This window comes from Mesoplodon bidens (genome assembly GCF_964165515.1).
Source record: "Mesoplodon bidens genome assembly, chromosome: 6".
Taxonomy (NCBI): Eukaryota; Metazoa; Chordata; class Mammalia; order Artiodactyla; family Ziphiidae; genus Mesoplodon; species Mesoplodon bidens.
In genome coordinates, this window is record NC_138162.1 from 31,219,021 (window position 1) to 31,231,791 (window position 12,771).

Sequence of the window (12,771 nt, forward strand, 5' to 3'; positions counted from 1 at the left end):
TGATTCCTGCCATCTAAGGACTGTTATAATTTGAGTATTATAGCCTTTATATATTATAAAGAAAAATGTCTAAAGAGCTATGTTGAAGTATCGGAACCAATTGTTTTAGTTGTACAGAACCATCAGAATTTAGTCTGAACTGGGAATATTAAATAAAACAAAACTCTCAAAGTCAATGTGTATTGTAGTATTTAAATGACATCTTGAAGAGTAGGAAGGAATTGGTAAGTGGAGTTGAAGAAGAGAGGGTGCTTCAGGCTGAACAAACCATTTCATCTTATATTGGGTCTCTGAAGCAGTGTTTTGGCAAACAGGATTTCATATTCCATGAATACTTTTAGGAATTCGGACTCTATGAGCCATGAATTACAATAAGGTTAACAACTTCTTTTAGAAGAGATAGAGTACTTCTTTCTTGCAGTGTATTCTGTATCAAGATAAATGTTCTGCTTTAAGCACAAAATTGTCTGCCAGAGAGTATTTTAGGAATGGAGGGAAAAAGTGCTGTGTTTTCCAATCAACACTACTGTTAAATTGTTGAACTGGTGTTTAGAACAAATGAGGCTTCAAAAAATAATTCACCTGGGCTTCCCTGGTGGCGCAGTGGTTGAGAGTCCGCCTGCCGATGCAGGGGACGAGGGTTCGTGCCCCAGTCCGGGAGGATCCCACATGCCGCGGAGCGGCTGGGCCCGTGAGCCATGGCCGCTGGGCCTGCGTGTCCGGAGCCTGTGCTCCGCAACGGGAGAGGCCACAACAGTGAGAGTCCCGCGTACCGCAAAAAAAAATAATAATAATAATAATAATGATAATAATTCACCTGAGGAGGAGTGAATTATTCTTAAACTAACATCACAATTTAATTGGTTAAAACTTAAACTTACTCAACTAAATTGAAGAACAAGCTTCATATTCTTTTAGCCGTATGAAAATAAGTTTTTCCTTAACACGAGTGAATCTGTCTCCTTGAGAACAATGACCTTTCTCTGTATAGGTTGCAGTTTATGCACAAAGGGGTACAGATGAAGATGTAAGTGGGGTTGAAATGGTGTCCCTTGCTCAGCTACTAAGGTCCCTTTTCTAATTCCTTTTCCAAAGACAAAGGCACTCTACCTAGAGAAGCCCCAAACCAGAAGTGATTATACACTTGCTTAATTTTGTTGGTAGATTCAGCACTTAGCTTGTAGACTAGTGTAGTCAGAAATTAGGAACTCAGTGAATACTTTTTGCATTTATAGAGTACTCAGAAGTACAAAATTTATTTTCCCTTTGATTATGACTTTTTGGCAGATTATTTTATGTGCTTCACGTGATTTTTAAAAATTGACTTTGGGACTTCCCTGGTGGTCTAGTGGTTAAGATTCTGTGCTTCCACTGCAGGGGGCACGGGTTTGATCCCTGGTCAGAGAGCTAAGATCCCACATGCTGCACGGAGTAGCCAAAAAAAAAATTTTTTTTTTGACTCCACCCAGTCTGTGGTCTTCTTGCAGTCAAATTCCATGTTTATATGGATAATTCCGTTTGTTGTGTTTTATCAAATTGTTATTGCTGATATTCTGGATTTTTATTTTTGTTCTTTGGATTCTACTCATGTATTAAAATATTTAAATTTTAATTTCAGGTGTGTTATATTTTTTTGCCCCTGTGACCTTGTTTCCCGGGGATATTCATTCCTACCTGTTCAACTCCTCGCTGAGGGAATGAAGGAAGTGACCAGAACTTGGAAAATAGTAGATGGAGTCACCCATGCTAATCACTATTACAAAAATGGCTGGATGGTCATGATAGCTATTGGATGGGTCCGAGGTAATGTTAACAATATGTGTTCATAAATATTCTGTTATTGGTGTACTACAACTACTGAACAATTCTCTAATTAAATTAATGGGGACCACATACTTTAATAACAGTCTTTTTTGGAAGATGGAAGCCTTGTTTCTGTTGGCTGGTAAAGTTAATTCAGAACTGGCACTATTCACTAGTACTAGTCATCAGCCATTCTTTTGAGCCTGATTGTCTTAAAAATAGAATATTTATTATTGGGTTGCTTAGCAGCCATAGCCAGAGGGATTTGTAGTTAATTAAGGTATAGCCACTGCCATAAATAAAACAAGTTTACATAAGAAATTATGTGGCACGTGTAATTAAAAAAACTTTGCTCTGTTTTTTTTTTTCCTCGCTTTTTTCATCCTGTATAACCTGAAATAGTAAATGTGATTGATTATGGGTTCATGTTCAGTCTTCATTACCTACTTTTATTGTTATGTTGGAACTGAATAAATTTCTCAGTCTATTGTTATAGTGTACTGCACCTAAAACTAAAATCAGAAAAGGAAATGATAAAGCAGAGGAATTTATTTTTTCAGGTCAGAAACAAACCTCTAGCCACATCTCTGTCCGAGGCCCCAATTTTAACCTTAATTGTAGTACAATAGACAGTTGCCATGAAAAAATTATAATTGTCTCTGTATCATAAATGTACAAGGCAACTTTTTTCTCCCTCCCAAGAATCATATTTTGGAAATCCTCTTGGAATTTTAAGTCAAAAGATAGAATTATGGCTTTATTTCATATATTTTCTCAAGAAAATTTGGTTAAGTATTCTTGTTTTATCTTGTTCTTTTTAGGTGCAGGTGGTAGCATTATCATGAAGTTTGCGCCGTTGGTAAAAGGCTGTTGGAAACCAGAAGCTGATGAATGGCCGAAGATGTCCTAGTGAGTTGGTATAGACTGTACTGAGACTTGGCCTTTTATCCTTAGATCTTACCAATTTATTTTAAAAAACATTTTGGGATCTCTAAGTGTGGATGAAACAGACAAACATAAATAAAAGGATAATGGGAAGAAAACCAGGAAACCTAAGTTTTTCAAGAAGTCTGCTCTCTTAAATGTAGCTTTTAAAATAAATATTGATTCCTTTTTCTGTGGGTTCCTCCTCTTAGAAAATAAAACCAAACAAAAACTCTTGGATTATTGTAGAACTGTGGGAAGAGTGTGTATTTATGGAGCAAGAACTACATAGGAACAGAATTCTCTGGAATCAATTGCAGGCTCTTGGCATTTTCACCCAGATTTCAAATTATTCATAGTTTCTGGTAGTAAAATGTCAAGCTTATGGTAACAGTCAATACATTATCATAAAGCCCTATTAGTTGCTTTAAAAGTGAGAGTTGAATTTAACTATTAGGTTGGCCAAAAAGTGCCTTCAGTTTTTAAGTAAAAAAAAAAAGACACTTTTTGGGCCTCCCTGGTGGCGCAGTGGTTGAGAGTCCGCCTGCCGATGCAGGGGATACGGGTTCGTGCCCCGGTCTGGGAGGATCCCATATGCCGCGGAGCGGCTGGGCCCGTGAGCCGTGGCTGCTGGGCCTGCGCGTCCGGAGCCTGTGCTCCGCAACGGGAGAGGCCACAACAGTGAGAGGCCCGCATACCACAAAAAGAAAAAAAAAAAAAAAAAAAAAAAAAAAAAAAGACACTTTTTTCATTTTTACCAAGAACTTTATTGAACAATGTATTCACCCTTTTGTTCCACTACCTTCTGCCATTTTTCAGGCAACTTCATAATTCCATCTTCCCAAAACTTTTTATGTTTTTGAGCAAAGAACTGTTCCAGGTGCCTTTTACAGTCTTACAGGGAATTGAATTTTTTTTCCATTAAAAGAATTTTGTAAAGATCGAAGTAAATGGAAATTCGAAGGTGCAATGTCTGGTGAATACGGCAGATGAATCAGAACTTCCCAGCCAAGCTGTAACAGTTTTTGCCTGGTCATCAAAGAAACATGTGGTCTTGCGTTATCCTGATGGAAGATTATGCATTTTCTGTTGATTAATTCTGGACACTTCATCGAGTGCTGCTTTCAGTTGGTCTAATTGGGAGCAGTACTTCTTGGAATTAATCTTTTGGTTTTCTGGAAGGAGCTCATAATAGAGGACTCCCTTCCAATCCCACCATATACACAGAATCAGTCTCTGGATGAAGACTGGCCTGTGGTGTGGTTGGTGGTGGTTTATTTCACTTGCCCCATGACCTCTTCCGTTCCACATTATTGTACAGTATCCACTCTTCATCGCCCGTCACAATTTAAAAATGGAACATTTTCATTACGTTTAGTAGAGAATTGCATGCGGAAATACGGTCAAAAAGGTTGTTTTTGCTTAACTTATGTGGAACCCAAACACCAAAGCAATTAACATAACCAAGCTGGTGCAAATGATTTTCAGCACTTGATTTGGATATTTTGAGTATGTCGGCTATCTCCGGCATGCTATAATGTTGATTGTTCTCAGTTAATATTTCGATTTGGTCTCTATCAACTTCAACTGGTCTGCCCAACCGTGGAGCATCATCCAGTGAGAAATCTCCAGCATGAAACTTCACGGTCCACTTTTGACATGTTCAGTCAGTCACAGCACCTTCTCCATATACTGCACAAATCTTTTTTTGTGTTTCAGTTGCGTTTTACCTTTCTTGAAATAATAAAGCATAATATGCCAAAAACGTTGCTCTTTTTCTTCCACCTTCAGTGTTAAAATGGCTACACAAAAATTCACTAATTTTGATGTCTGTTTTTAACTGCACGCTGACGTGACAGCTGTCACATACAATCTAACAACATTGTTTCGAATGAAGTTAAAGACAACTAAGTGCTACTAGAGCCATCTGCGGAAGAAACTCAACAGACCTTTTGGCCAACCCATTACATATAAGAATAAGAAAAAGATTAGAGGAAATAACCCATTCTATGCTTGTACGATGCAGACTACCTTTTGCACCCATTTAAGAGAATCTAGTCGTTAGGTGTTCTCTAAAGACACTGACCCAATCTTAAATAAGTCACAAATATATCCCTGATGCACCTGAAAATGAAATAGAGAAATACAGTTACTATTCCCGCAATTCAATAAGGAAAGCCTTAGGATTTAGTGGCCATAATAAGCAAGGCGGGGAAGTCTTCATGTGAAAATAAACTCATTAGAATGGATTAAAAATGAAGGTTGAGACGCAGTAGGAATGATGAAGTTTATGTTTGAGTGAACCAGTAGATTTCAGGATGTTTACCTTGGAATGTACCCCTTAAAGCTTGAATGAGGTAGTTTAGAAATAGAACAAAGGAGCTTTGATCGATAATGTTATAAATAAAGCATTAGTGTTATTCACTGGAAATTTTTCTCATTTCGAGTATGTGCTTTGAAACGTCTTCCATGAAACATTTCTTGGGACTGTAAAACTGAAATCAAATTGTGATTCTCCTGTGTTCACAGCCTTGCAGTGACTCCCCAGATGGCCTGTGAGACCCTCCAAGGTCTGTGTCTCTCCCACACCTAATTTCCTCTGACTTCAGCTCTTACTGTTCTCTCCCTTGCTCACTGCACTCTGTCCTTGAGCAAGCCAGGTGTTGTCTGGTTTAAAACTAACTTCTCTCTCTGCCTAGAATCTTCTTCCTCAGGGTGGCCAACTCCCTTATCTACTTTGCTCAAAGGATTTTCTCAAAGCTTACCTTCTCCATGAGGACTAGCCTGCTTAAAATTGCAACACTTCCCTCTATTTCTCCCACAGCATTTATCATATTTTATAATTTACTTATTCATTATGTTTATTTTTCTCTCCCTTTGGCTTTCCTCCGTGCTTCAAAGAATACAAGAGGTGAAGTATAGGGATTTTGTCTTTTTTGATTGCTCTTATATCCTAAACACCTATCACATATTAGACAGCAAATATTATGTGAATGAATGAATGATTAACAGTTTGTCAGGTGAGATCATTGGGATCCATTATGATATTTTGTGTATGCATATATATATATATGTTTTTATATATTTATTACCAAATACTTTTGTATAGTGGAAAAAGCCTGTATGGTCTTAGAGAATACATATATTGTAATAAACAGAACGTTGGTAAAAATATGAATGTTAGAGGTGCTGGTGAGGTCTTAGAGGAATTGAAGAACATGATACTGGAAACTGGAAGAAAGGTGATTTAGTTATATGGCTGCAGTTGTGTGGAAAGCATAATCTGTAAGGATCGAACTTGGATATTTAGTTGAGTTTCAGAAGCAAAGCGTTGGTGGTCTGAGCTGGTTTCCTCTTGCTTCTTACAGTGAAGTGTGAGAGGAAAGAGTTGAATTGAGGGAATAACTGCTAAACAAAGAAACCAAGACTTGATGATTTGGGAAATTCTCAGCCTATCCAGATTGCAAAAGATGATAAAGTTAGGAGAGTCATTCTTAGGAAACGCCTGCTGTGGAGAGAAAGTTAAGGGTGTGACTGGACAACTTTTGCTAGTGTTAAAAGAGATTAGGCGTGTGATTCATGGATCCATTCAGCTATCATAGCAGAAGCCTGGAATAGAGATGAGATTATCCGAGAAAGATCTGTGAAGGACCATCTTGACTGATGGCGTGGATCCCCTGTGTCATGCATAGGAAACCCAAAAGATTTTTGAAAGTGTTGTATCGGCAGAAACACTGCCAGGTTGGACTGAAAGGGACAGAGACAAGATGAAATAAAAGAAGTCAGACTCCCAGAATTCTACAGGTAGAAACAGACTGATAAAATTTTTAGCCGTTGATATGTGCTACCGTTCAGGGAAAAGGAAGAATGGCTTTAAGGTGGGAGCTGCGGGCCTAGAAACCTGAGGCCAGACCCATAGGCTGGAGTCACAGGTGCAAAAGCCAGAGAGAGCCATGAATGCAGAGATTAGAGCTGTAAACTCAGAGGATGGAGCCTCAGGCCACAGAAGATTATTCCTGGGTCTTGAAACCTAATGGGATTTGCCCTGCTGGATTTTGAAATTGCATAGGACTGTGATCACTTTCTTCCTTCCATTTTCTCCCTTTTGGCATGGGAGTGCTTATAGCTGTTACCTATGCTTATTCCACCATTGTATTTTGGAAGCAGATAGCTTATTTACTACGTTCACAGGAAACTAATATAATAAGTCTAAGAATTTTCTAAATGCATTCTGATCTTCGTAACCAATCTCATTGACTTTTTCCTAAATCCCAGCCCTGCTCCAATCCCCTGCTTCAATTTATGGTTTACAAAATCCTTGCTCCTCAGATTCATTGCTTCTGAATTTATGCTGTACGAGAACACAATCCAAAGTAGAATATGTGTATGCTAAGATGCCCGTGATGAGGCACTGTTGTTCAGAAACCAAACTATTAGAAACAGAGTAGCAAAAGGTCATTAAGACAATGTCTTAATGGAATTAACTACTTATTTTTTTATCTCATCCTTTTAAATGTCAGTTTGGTGTACATTTTATGATACAGTTGTACATGTACATAATTTATAAATTAATTGATATATATTAAGGCGTGTCTTAAAACACTTTTACCACTAGAGATGCACAGTCAAAAAGTTTGTGGACCACTGTTCTAAAACAGGAATGCTGCCCAGTTATTGGTAGGCAAGATCCAAACCCCTGTTACCCAAACCTAACTGTTTTGAACTCAATCCTTAGCTTGTACTGATTAAACAAGCTACTTATTTTTCATAGAATGGTTTATAGGGGCTTTTAAATTTGTCATATTTTATACTATGGCATTCTAAGAGTTTATTATTTATCTTTTTCTAGTTTTAAGCATAAAGAGCTAGAAAATGATCTGTTACTGAGATATACTTTATGTGGCAAATATATGACATGAAAGTAGTGCTTGTTATGTATGTTAATAGATAAACATCTTATTATAGACGTTAAATTTTAATGTATTGGCTAATGCTAGTATTTTGTGCTGGAGTTAGCTAAGTGATGTGCTGGAGCTGGCTCACACTGTTTTATGAGAGCCATTCCACCCAGCAGCCTGAAGTGGGCTGTGGGAGTACAGTTGGGCCTCTGTATCCATGGTTTCTGCATCTGTGGATTAACCAACTGTGGATCAAAACTATTAGAAAAGAAGTTCCAGAAAGTTCCAGAAAGCAAACCTTGAATTTGCCATGTACTGATAACTTGTTTACATAGTACTTATACTGTAATTACAACTATTTACATAGCATTTACATTATATTAGGTATTGTAAATAATCTAGAGATGATTTAAAGTATGTGGGAGGATGTGCATAGGTTATACGTAAATACTACATCATTTTATATCACGGACTTGGGCATCAGTGGATTTTGGTAAGTGTGGGGGCTCCTGGAACAAATTCCCTGCGAATACCATGGGGCGACTGTGTTTACACCGTGGAAATGAGGAAATGCTGCAAATCAGGGCTTTCTTTTCCATCCCCCATCCCACCCAAGCTTGGTTAGCACTATAAGGTTTTTCAGGGCTAACATACTTTTCCCAAATCATGCTGTGGAACGTGGGACTTTCAAATCCTTTGTGAAAAAGTGTTATGTAGTCAATTCAGAAATATTACCTATAGAAATGTACTCTCTTTATCAGAAAGTCACAGTATGTATGAACATTCTAAACTTTGATACCTTATGCTGTGAAGAAAGGTATTTAACTTTATGTAACTCAGCATTTCCAAAACTTTATATTTACAGAACTCGTTTTTGTGTTACATCTATTAATAACTCATTAAATTAATGTTTTGAGAATACTGTTTGAGAAATACAGAGATAAGTAATATTTAATACTTATTGAGTTAAAATGTTTTTTATTTTCAGCTCTGCCAAGGTAACCCTGCTGGGGTCAGTTATCTTCACATTCCAGGAAACCAAGAATCTGGCAATACCAAGGCATGCTCTTATGTTCCTCTATACTATGTTTCTTGTGGTCACAAAGGTAAGAGTTCAAAGTAGCAATAAAGCAGTATTACAAATTCTGTGTAACCAAAATTCTGCATAAGGCAAGTAACGGAAAAATTTATTTTTTATTATAGTCTAAAAATATCAATTTTGGGGAGTTATTCAGCACATCCATGACTTACTGAAACATAGCTCTTCCATGATTCCTCATTTGATTTATGCTGAGGCTATCAGGAAGGATCTGCAGATAACCTTGTAGTATTTACATTGGAGACCAGAGAGTAGTGGAAATAGCCAAGGCTGATCAGAGACTGCAAAGTGTTGTGTCATTTGTAAAATGAGGTTCTTGGAGTAGATGTTCTCTGAGGTTCCTTTAAACTTTAAAATTTTTATATTTTTATATTAGGACATATTTGTGGTCAGTCTCTTTAATTACTGTTGTCTGGTTGGATGCTTTATCCCTTCTTGAAGTTAGGAAATAGTATAAGACGGTATAAGATCCTAGGTTTCAGAGACAGGCAGTCTTAAATTCAAGTCCTAGCTTCGCTGTCTAATCCCTGAACAGGCAAGTTAGTTAATGTCTCTGAATCCTGATTTCCTCGTCTTCATTGTACCGATTGTTAATATGGTTCGAGATGACGTATATACCATTCTACGACTGTGTCGGACACATCTTTTTTATTTTTATTTATTTATTTTTCGCTGTGTTGGGTCTTCGTTGCAGCACATGGGCTTTCTCTAGTTGCGGCAAGCGGGGGCTGCTCTTCGTTGTGGTGCGCGGGCTTCTCATTGGGGTGGCTTCTCGTTGTAGAGCGCAGGCTTCAGTAGTTGTGGCTCGCGGGCTGTAGAGCACAGGCTCAGTAGTTGTGGCGCACAGGCTCAGTAGTTGTGGCGCACAGGCTTAGTTGCTCTGCAGCATGTGGGATCTTCCTGGACCAGGGCTTGAACCCGTGTCCCCTGCATTGGCAGGCGGACTCTTAACCACTGCGCCACCAGGGAAACCCTCTGACACATCTTATGAATTTTATTTCAGCTGTATGATGAGACTAATTCTGATTATTATTCTTCCTACAATTTTTATATATTCACTATTCATGAGTAGACAATTGATTTTAAAATATTATTATTTAAGCCTAGAGAAATTTTATAGATGTCTGTATCTCAACCTAGATATTTTTGGCTAAAAACTTACCTATGAGGGGGCTTCCCTGGTGGCGCAGTGGCTGAGAGTCCGCCTGCCAATGCAGGGGACACGGGTTCACGACCTGGTCCAGGAAGATCCCACATGCCGCGGAGCGGCTGGGCCCGTGAGCCATGGCCGCTGAGCCAGCGCATCCGGAGCCTGTGTTCCGCAATGGGAGAGGCCACAGCAGTGAGAGGCCCGCGTACCGCAAAAAAAACAAAAAACAAAAAACAAAAAAAACTTACCTATGAGATGCTTAGAAGGAAAACAATATATATTATATAAGTTAATATTTTAGAAAGAACCAAATCACTGTAGGGATCATTTATTTTTATTCCAGTAGTCTCTGCAGTGGAGGTGATCTGTGGTTGTTGTACTTCAGATATCTGAGGCAAAATTTCTTCATATGTGCCTTCTTCTAACAGTCATCAACTTTTGAGCTGCATTTTTTTGTAACATTTTTACTGAGATATATTTTATATACCATACAGTTCATCCATTGAAAGTGTACAATTCAGTGGTCTTTAGTATATTCACAGAGATGTGCAGCTGTTACCACAATTGATATTAGAACATTTTCATCACCCAAAATAAACCTCATACCTGTTAGCAGTCACTTCACATTTTCCCTCAATCCCCTCAACTGTAGACGACCACTGATCTACTTTCTGTCTATAAATTTGCTTATTCTGACATTTCATGTAAGTGGAATCATGCAATACGTGGCCTGTGACTGGTTTCTTTCATTGCATGATGTTTTTGATGTTCATCCATGTTGTAGTATGTATCAGTACGTTATTCCTTTTAATTGCCAAATAATATTCCATTGTATGGGTATACCACATTTTATTTCTCTTTCAGTTGATGGACTTTGGGCTGTTTTACCTTTTGGGTAATATGAATAATGAGCTATGAACATTCAGGTACACGTTTTTGTGTGGACATATATTACATTCCTCTTGGGTGTATCATGTAGGAATGGAATTATTAAATCATATAGTAATTCAACGTTTAATCTTTTGAGGAACTAACGGACTGTTTTCCAAAGTGGCTTCATCATTTTACATTCCCACCAGCAATGTATGTGAGAGTTCTCATTTCACCACATGCTTAACCAATGCTTATCTTTTTTATAGCCATCCTAGAGGGTGTGAAGAAGCAGTTCATTGTGATTTTGATTTGTATTTCCCTGATGACTAGTGATGTCGAACATTTTTTATGTGCTTCTTGGCCATTTGTATGTTTTCTTTGGAAAAATATTTATTCATATCATTTGCCCTTTTTTAATCATGACTTTTGTCTTTTTAATGTTGAGTTGTAAGATTTCTTTATGTATTCTGGATACTGGACCCTTATTAGATTTCTAGTTTGTAAATGTTTTCTCCTATTCTGTGAGTTGTCTTTTCACTTTCTTCATAGTGTCCTTGGAAGCACAAAATTTTAAAATTTTGATAAAGTCCAATTTGCATATTTCCTCTTTTGTTGTGTATGTTTCTGGTGTCATATCTAAGAACCCATTGCCAAATCTAAGGTCAAAAAGATTTACCTCTATGTTTTCTTCTAAGAGATTTATAGTTTTATCTCTTATATTTAGCTCTGTGATCTGTTTTGAGTTAATTTTTGTGTATGGGATATCTAGTTGTTCAAGCACCATTTATTGAAAAGACTGTTCTTTCCCTCATTGAATTGTATTGGCACCCTTGTAGAAAATCAGTTTACTGTAAATGTAAGAGTTTATTTCTGGACTCTCACTTTTGTGTGTGTGTGTGTGTGTGTGTGTGGTACGTGGGCCTCTCACTGTTGTGGCCTCTCCCATTGCGGAGCACAGGCTCCGGACGTGCAGGCTCAGCAGCCATGGCTCACGGGCCCAGCCGCTTCGCGGCATGTGGCATCCTCCTGGACCGGGGCGTGAACCCGTGTCCCCTGCGTCGGCAGGTGGACTCTCAACCACTGCGCCACCAGGGAAGCCCCTGGACTCTCACTTTTATTCCATTCATCTCTATGCCTATTTTTATGCTTGTACCATGTTATCTTACTTATTTCAGCTTTGCAGTAAGTTTTGAAATTGGGAACTGTGAGTCTTCCAGGTTTGTTCTTCTTTCTCAGGATTGTTTTGACCACTCTAGGTCACTTGAATTTCCGTATGAATTTTAGAATTAACTTGACAATTTCTGCAAAGAAGGCCAGCTTATGTTTTCATAGGGATTACATTGAATCTGCAAATCAGTTTGGGGAGTACTGTCATCTTAATAATGTTAAGTCTTATAATCCATCAACATAGATTTTAAAAATTTATTTAGGTCTTCTTTAATTGTTTTCAATTATGTTTTCAGTATATAAGCCTTACACTTCTGTTGTTAACTTTATTCCTAAGTATTTTGTTCTTTCTGATGCTGTAGTAAATGAGATTGTTTTTTTTTTTTTTTTAGAGTGTTATTGCAATCCTATTTAATGTCTGGCTTAGGAGAAGAGAGTGGATTCTTTTTATTTATTTGTTTGTTTATTTATTTATTTATTTATTTAGGGCTGTGTTGGGTCTTCATTTCCGTGCGAGGGCTTTCTCTAGTTGTGGCAAGTGGGGGCCACTCTTCATCGCAGTGCACGGACCTCTCACTATTGCGGCCCCTCCCGTTGCGGAGCACAGGCTCCAGGCGCGCAGGCCCAGTAGCCGTGGCTCACGGGCTTAGTTGCTCCGCAGCATGTGGGATCCTCCCGGACCAGGGCCCGAACCCGTGTCCCCTGCGTTAGCAGGCAGACTCTCAACCACTGCACCACCAGGGAAGCCCGAGATTGTTTTTTAACTGTTTTATTTTCAGATTGTACCTTGAAAATGTGTAGAAATGAAATTGATTTTTTATATGATTTTGTGTATTGTAACCTAGCTGAACTTATTT

General features: G+C 38.3%; 2 protein-coding genes across 4 annotated transcripts in view; both read left to right on the forward strand.

Annotated features, from left to right (window-relative positions):
- Positions 1–12,771, forward strand: part of LOC308619537 (trimeric intracellular cation channel type B-like) — a 289,391-nt gene that overhangs the window by 64,344 nt on the left and 212,276 nt on the right. The gene's annotated exons all lie outside the window — the stretch shown is intronic.
- The window catches only part of TMEM38B (transmembrane protein 38B), a 116,375-nt gene that overhangs the window by 38,306 nt on the left and 65,298 nt on the right, over positions 1–12,771 (forward strand). For all 3 annotated transcript variants that reach the window (XM_081238440.1, XM_081238438.1, XM_081238439.1), the window contains exons 3-5: positions 1,619–1,803; positions 2,625–2,712; positions 8,614–8,731. In XM_081238440.1, the coding sequence (XP_081094566.1) occupies positions 1,619–1,803; positions 2,625–2,712; positions 8,614–8,731 (391 nt within the window). The remainder of the gene's footprint in view (positions 1–1,618; positions 1,804–2,624; positions 2,713–8,613; positions 8,732–12,771) is intronic.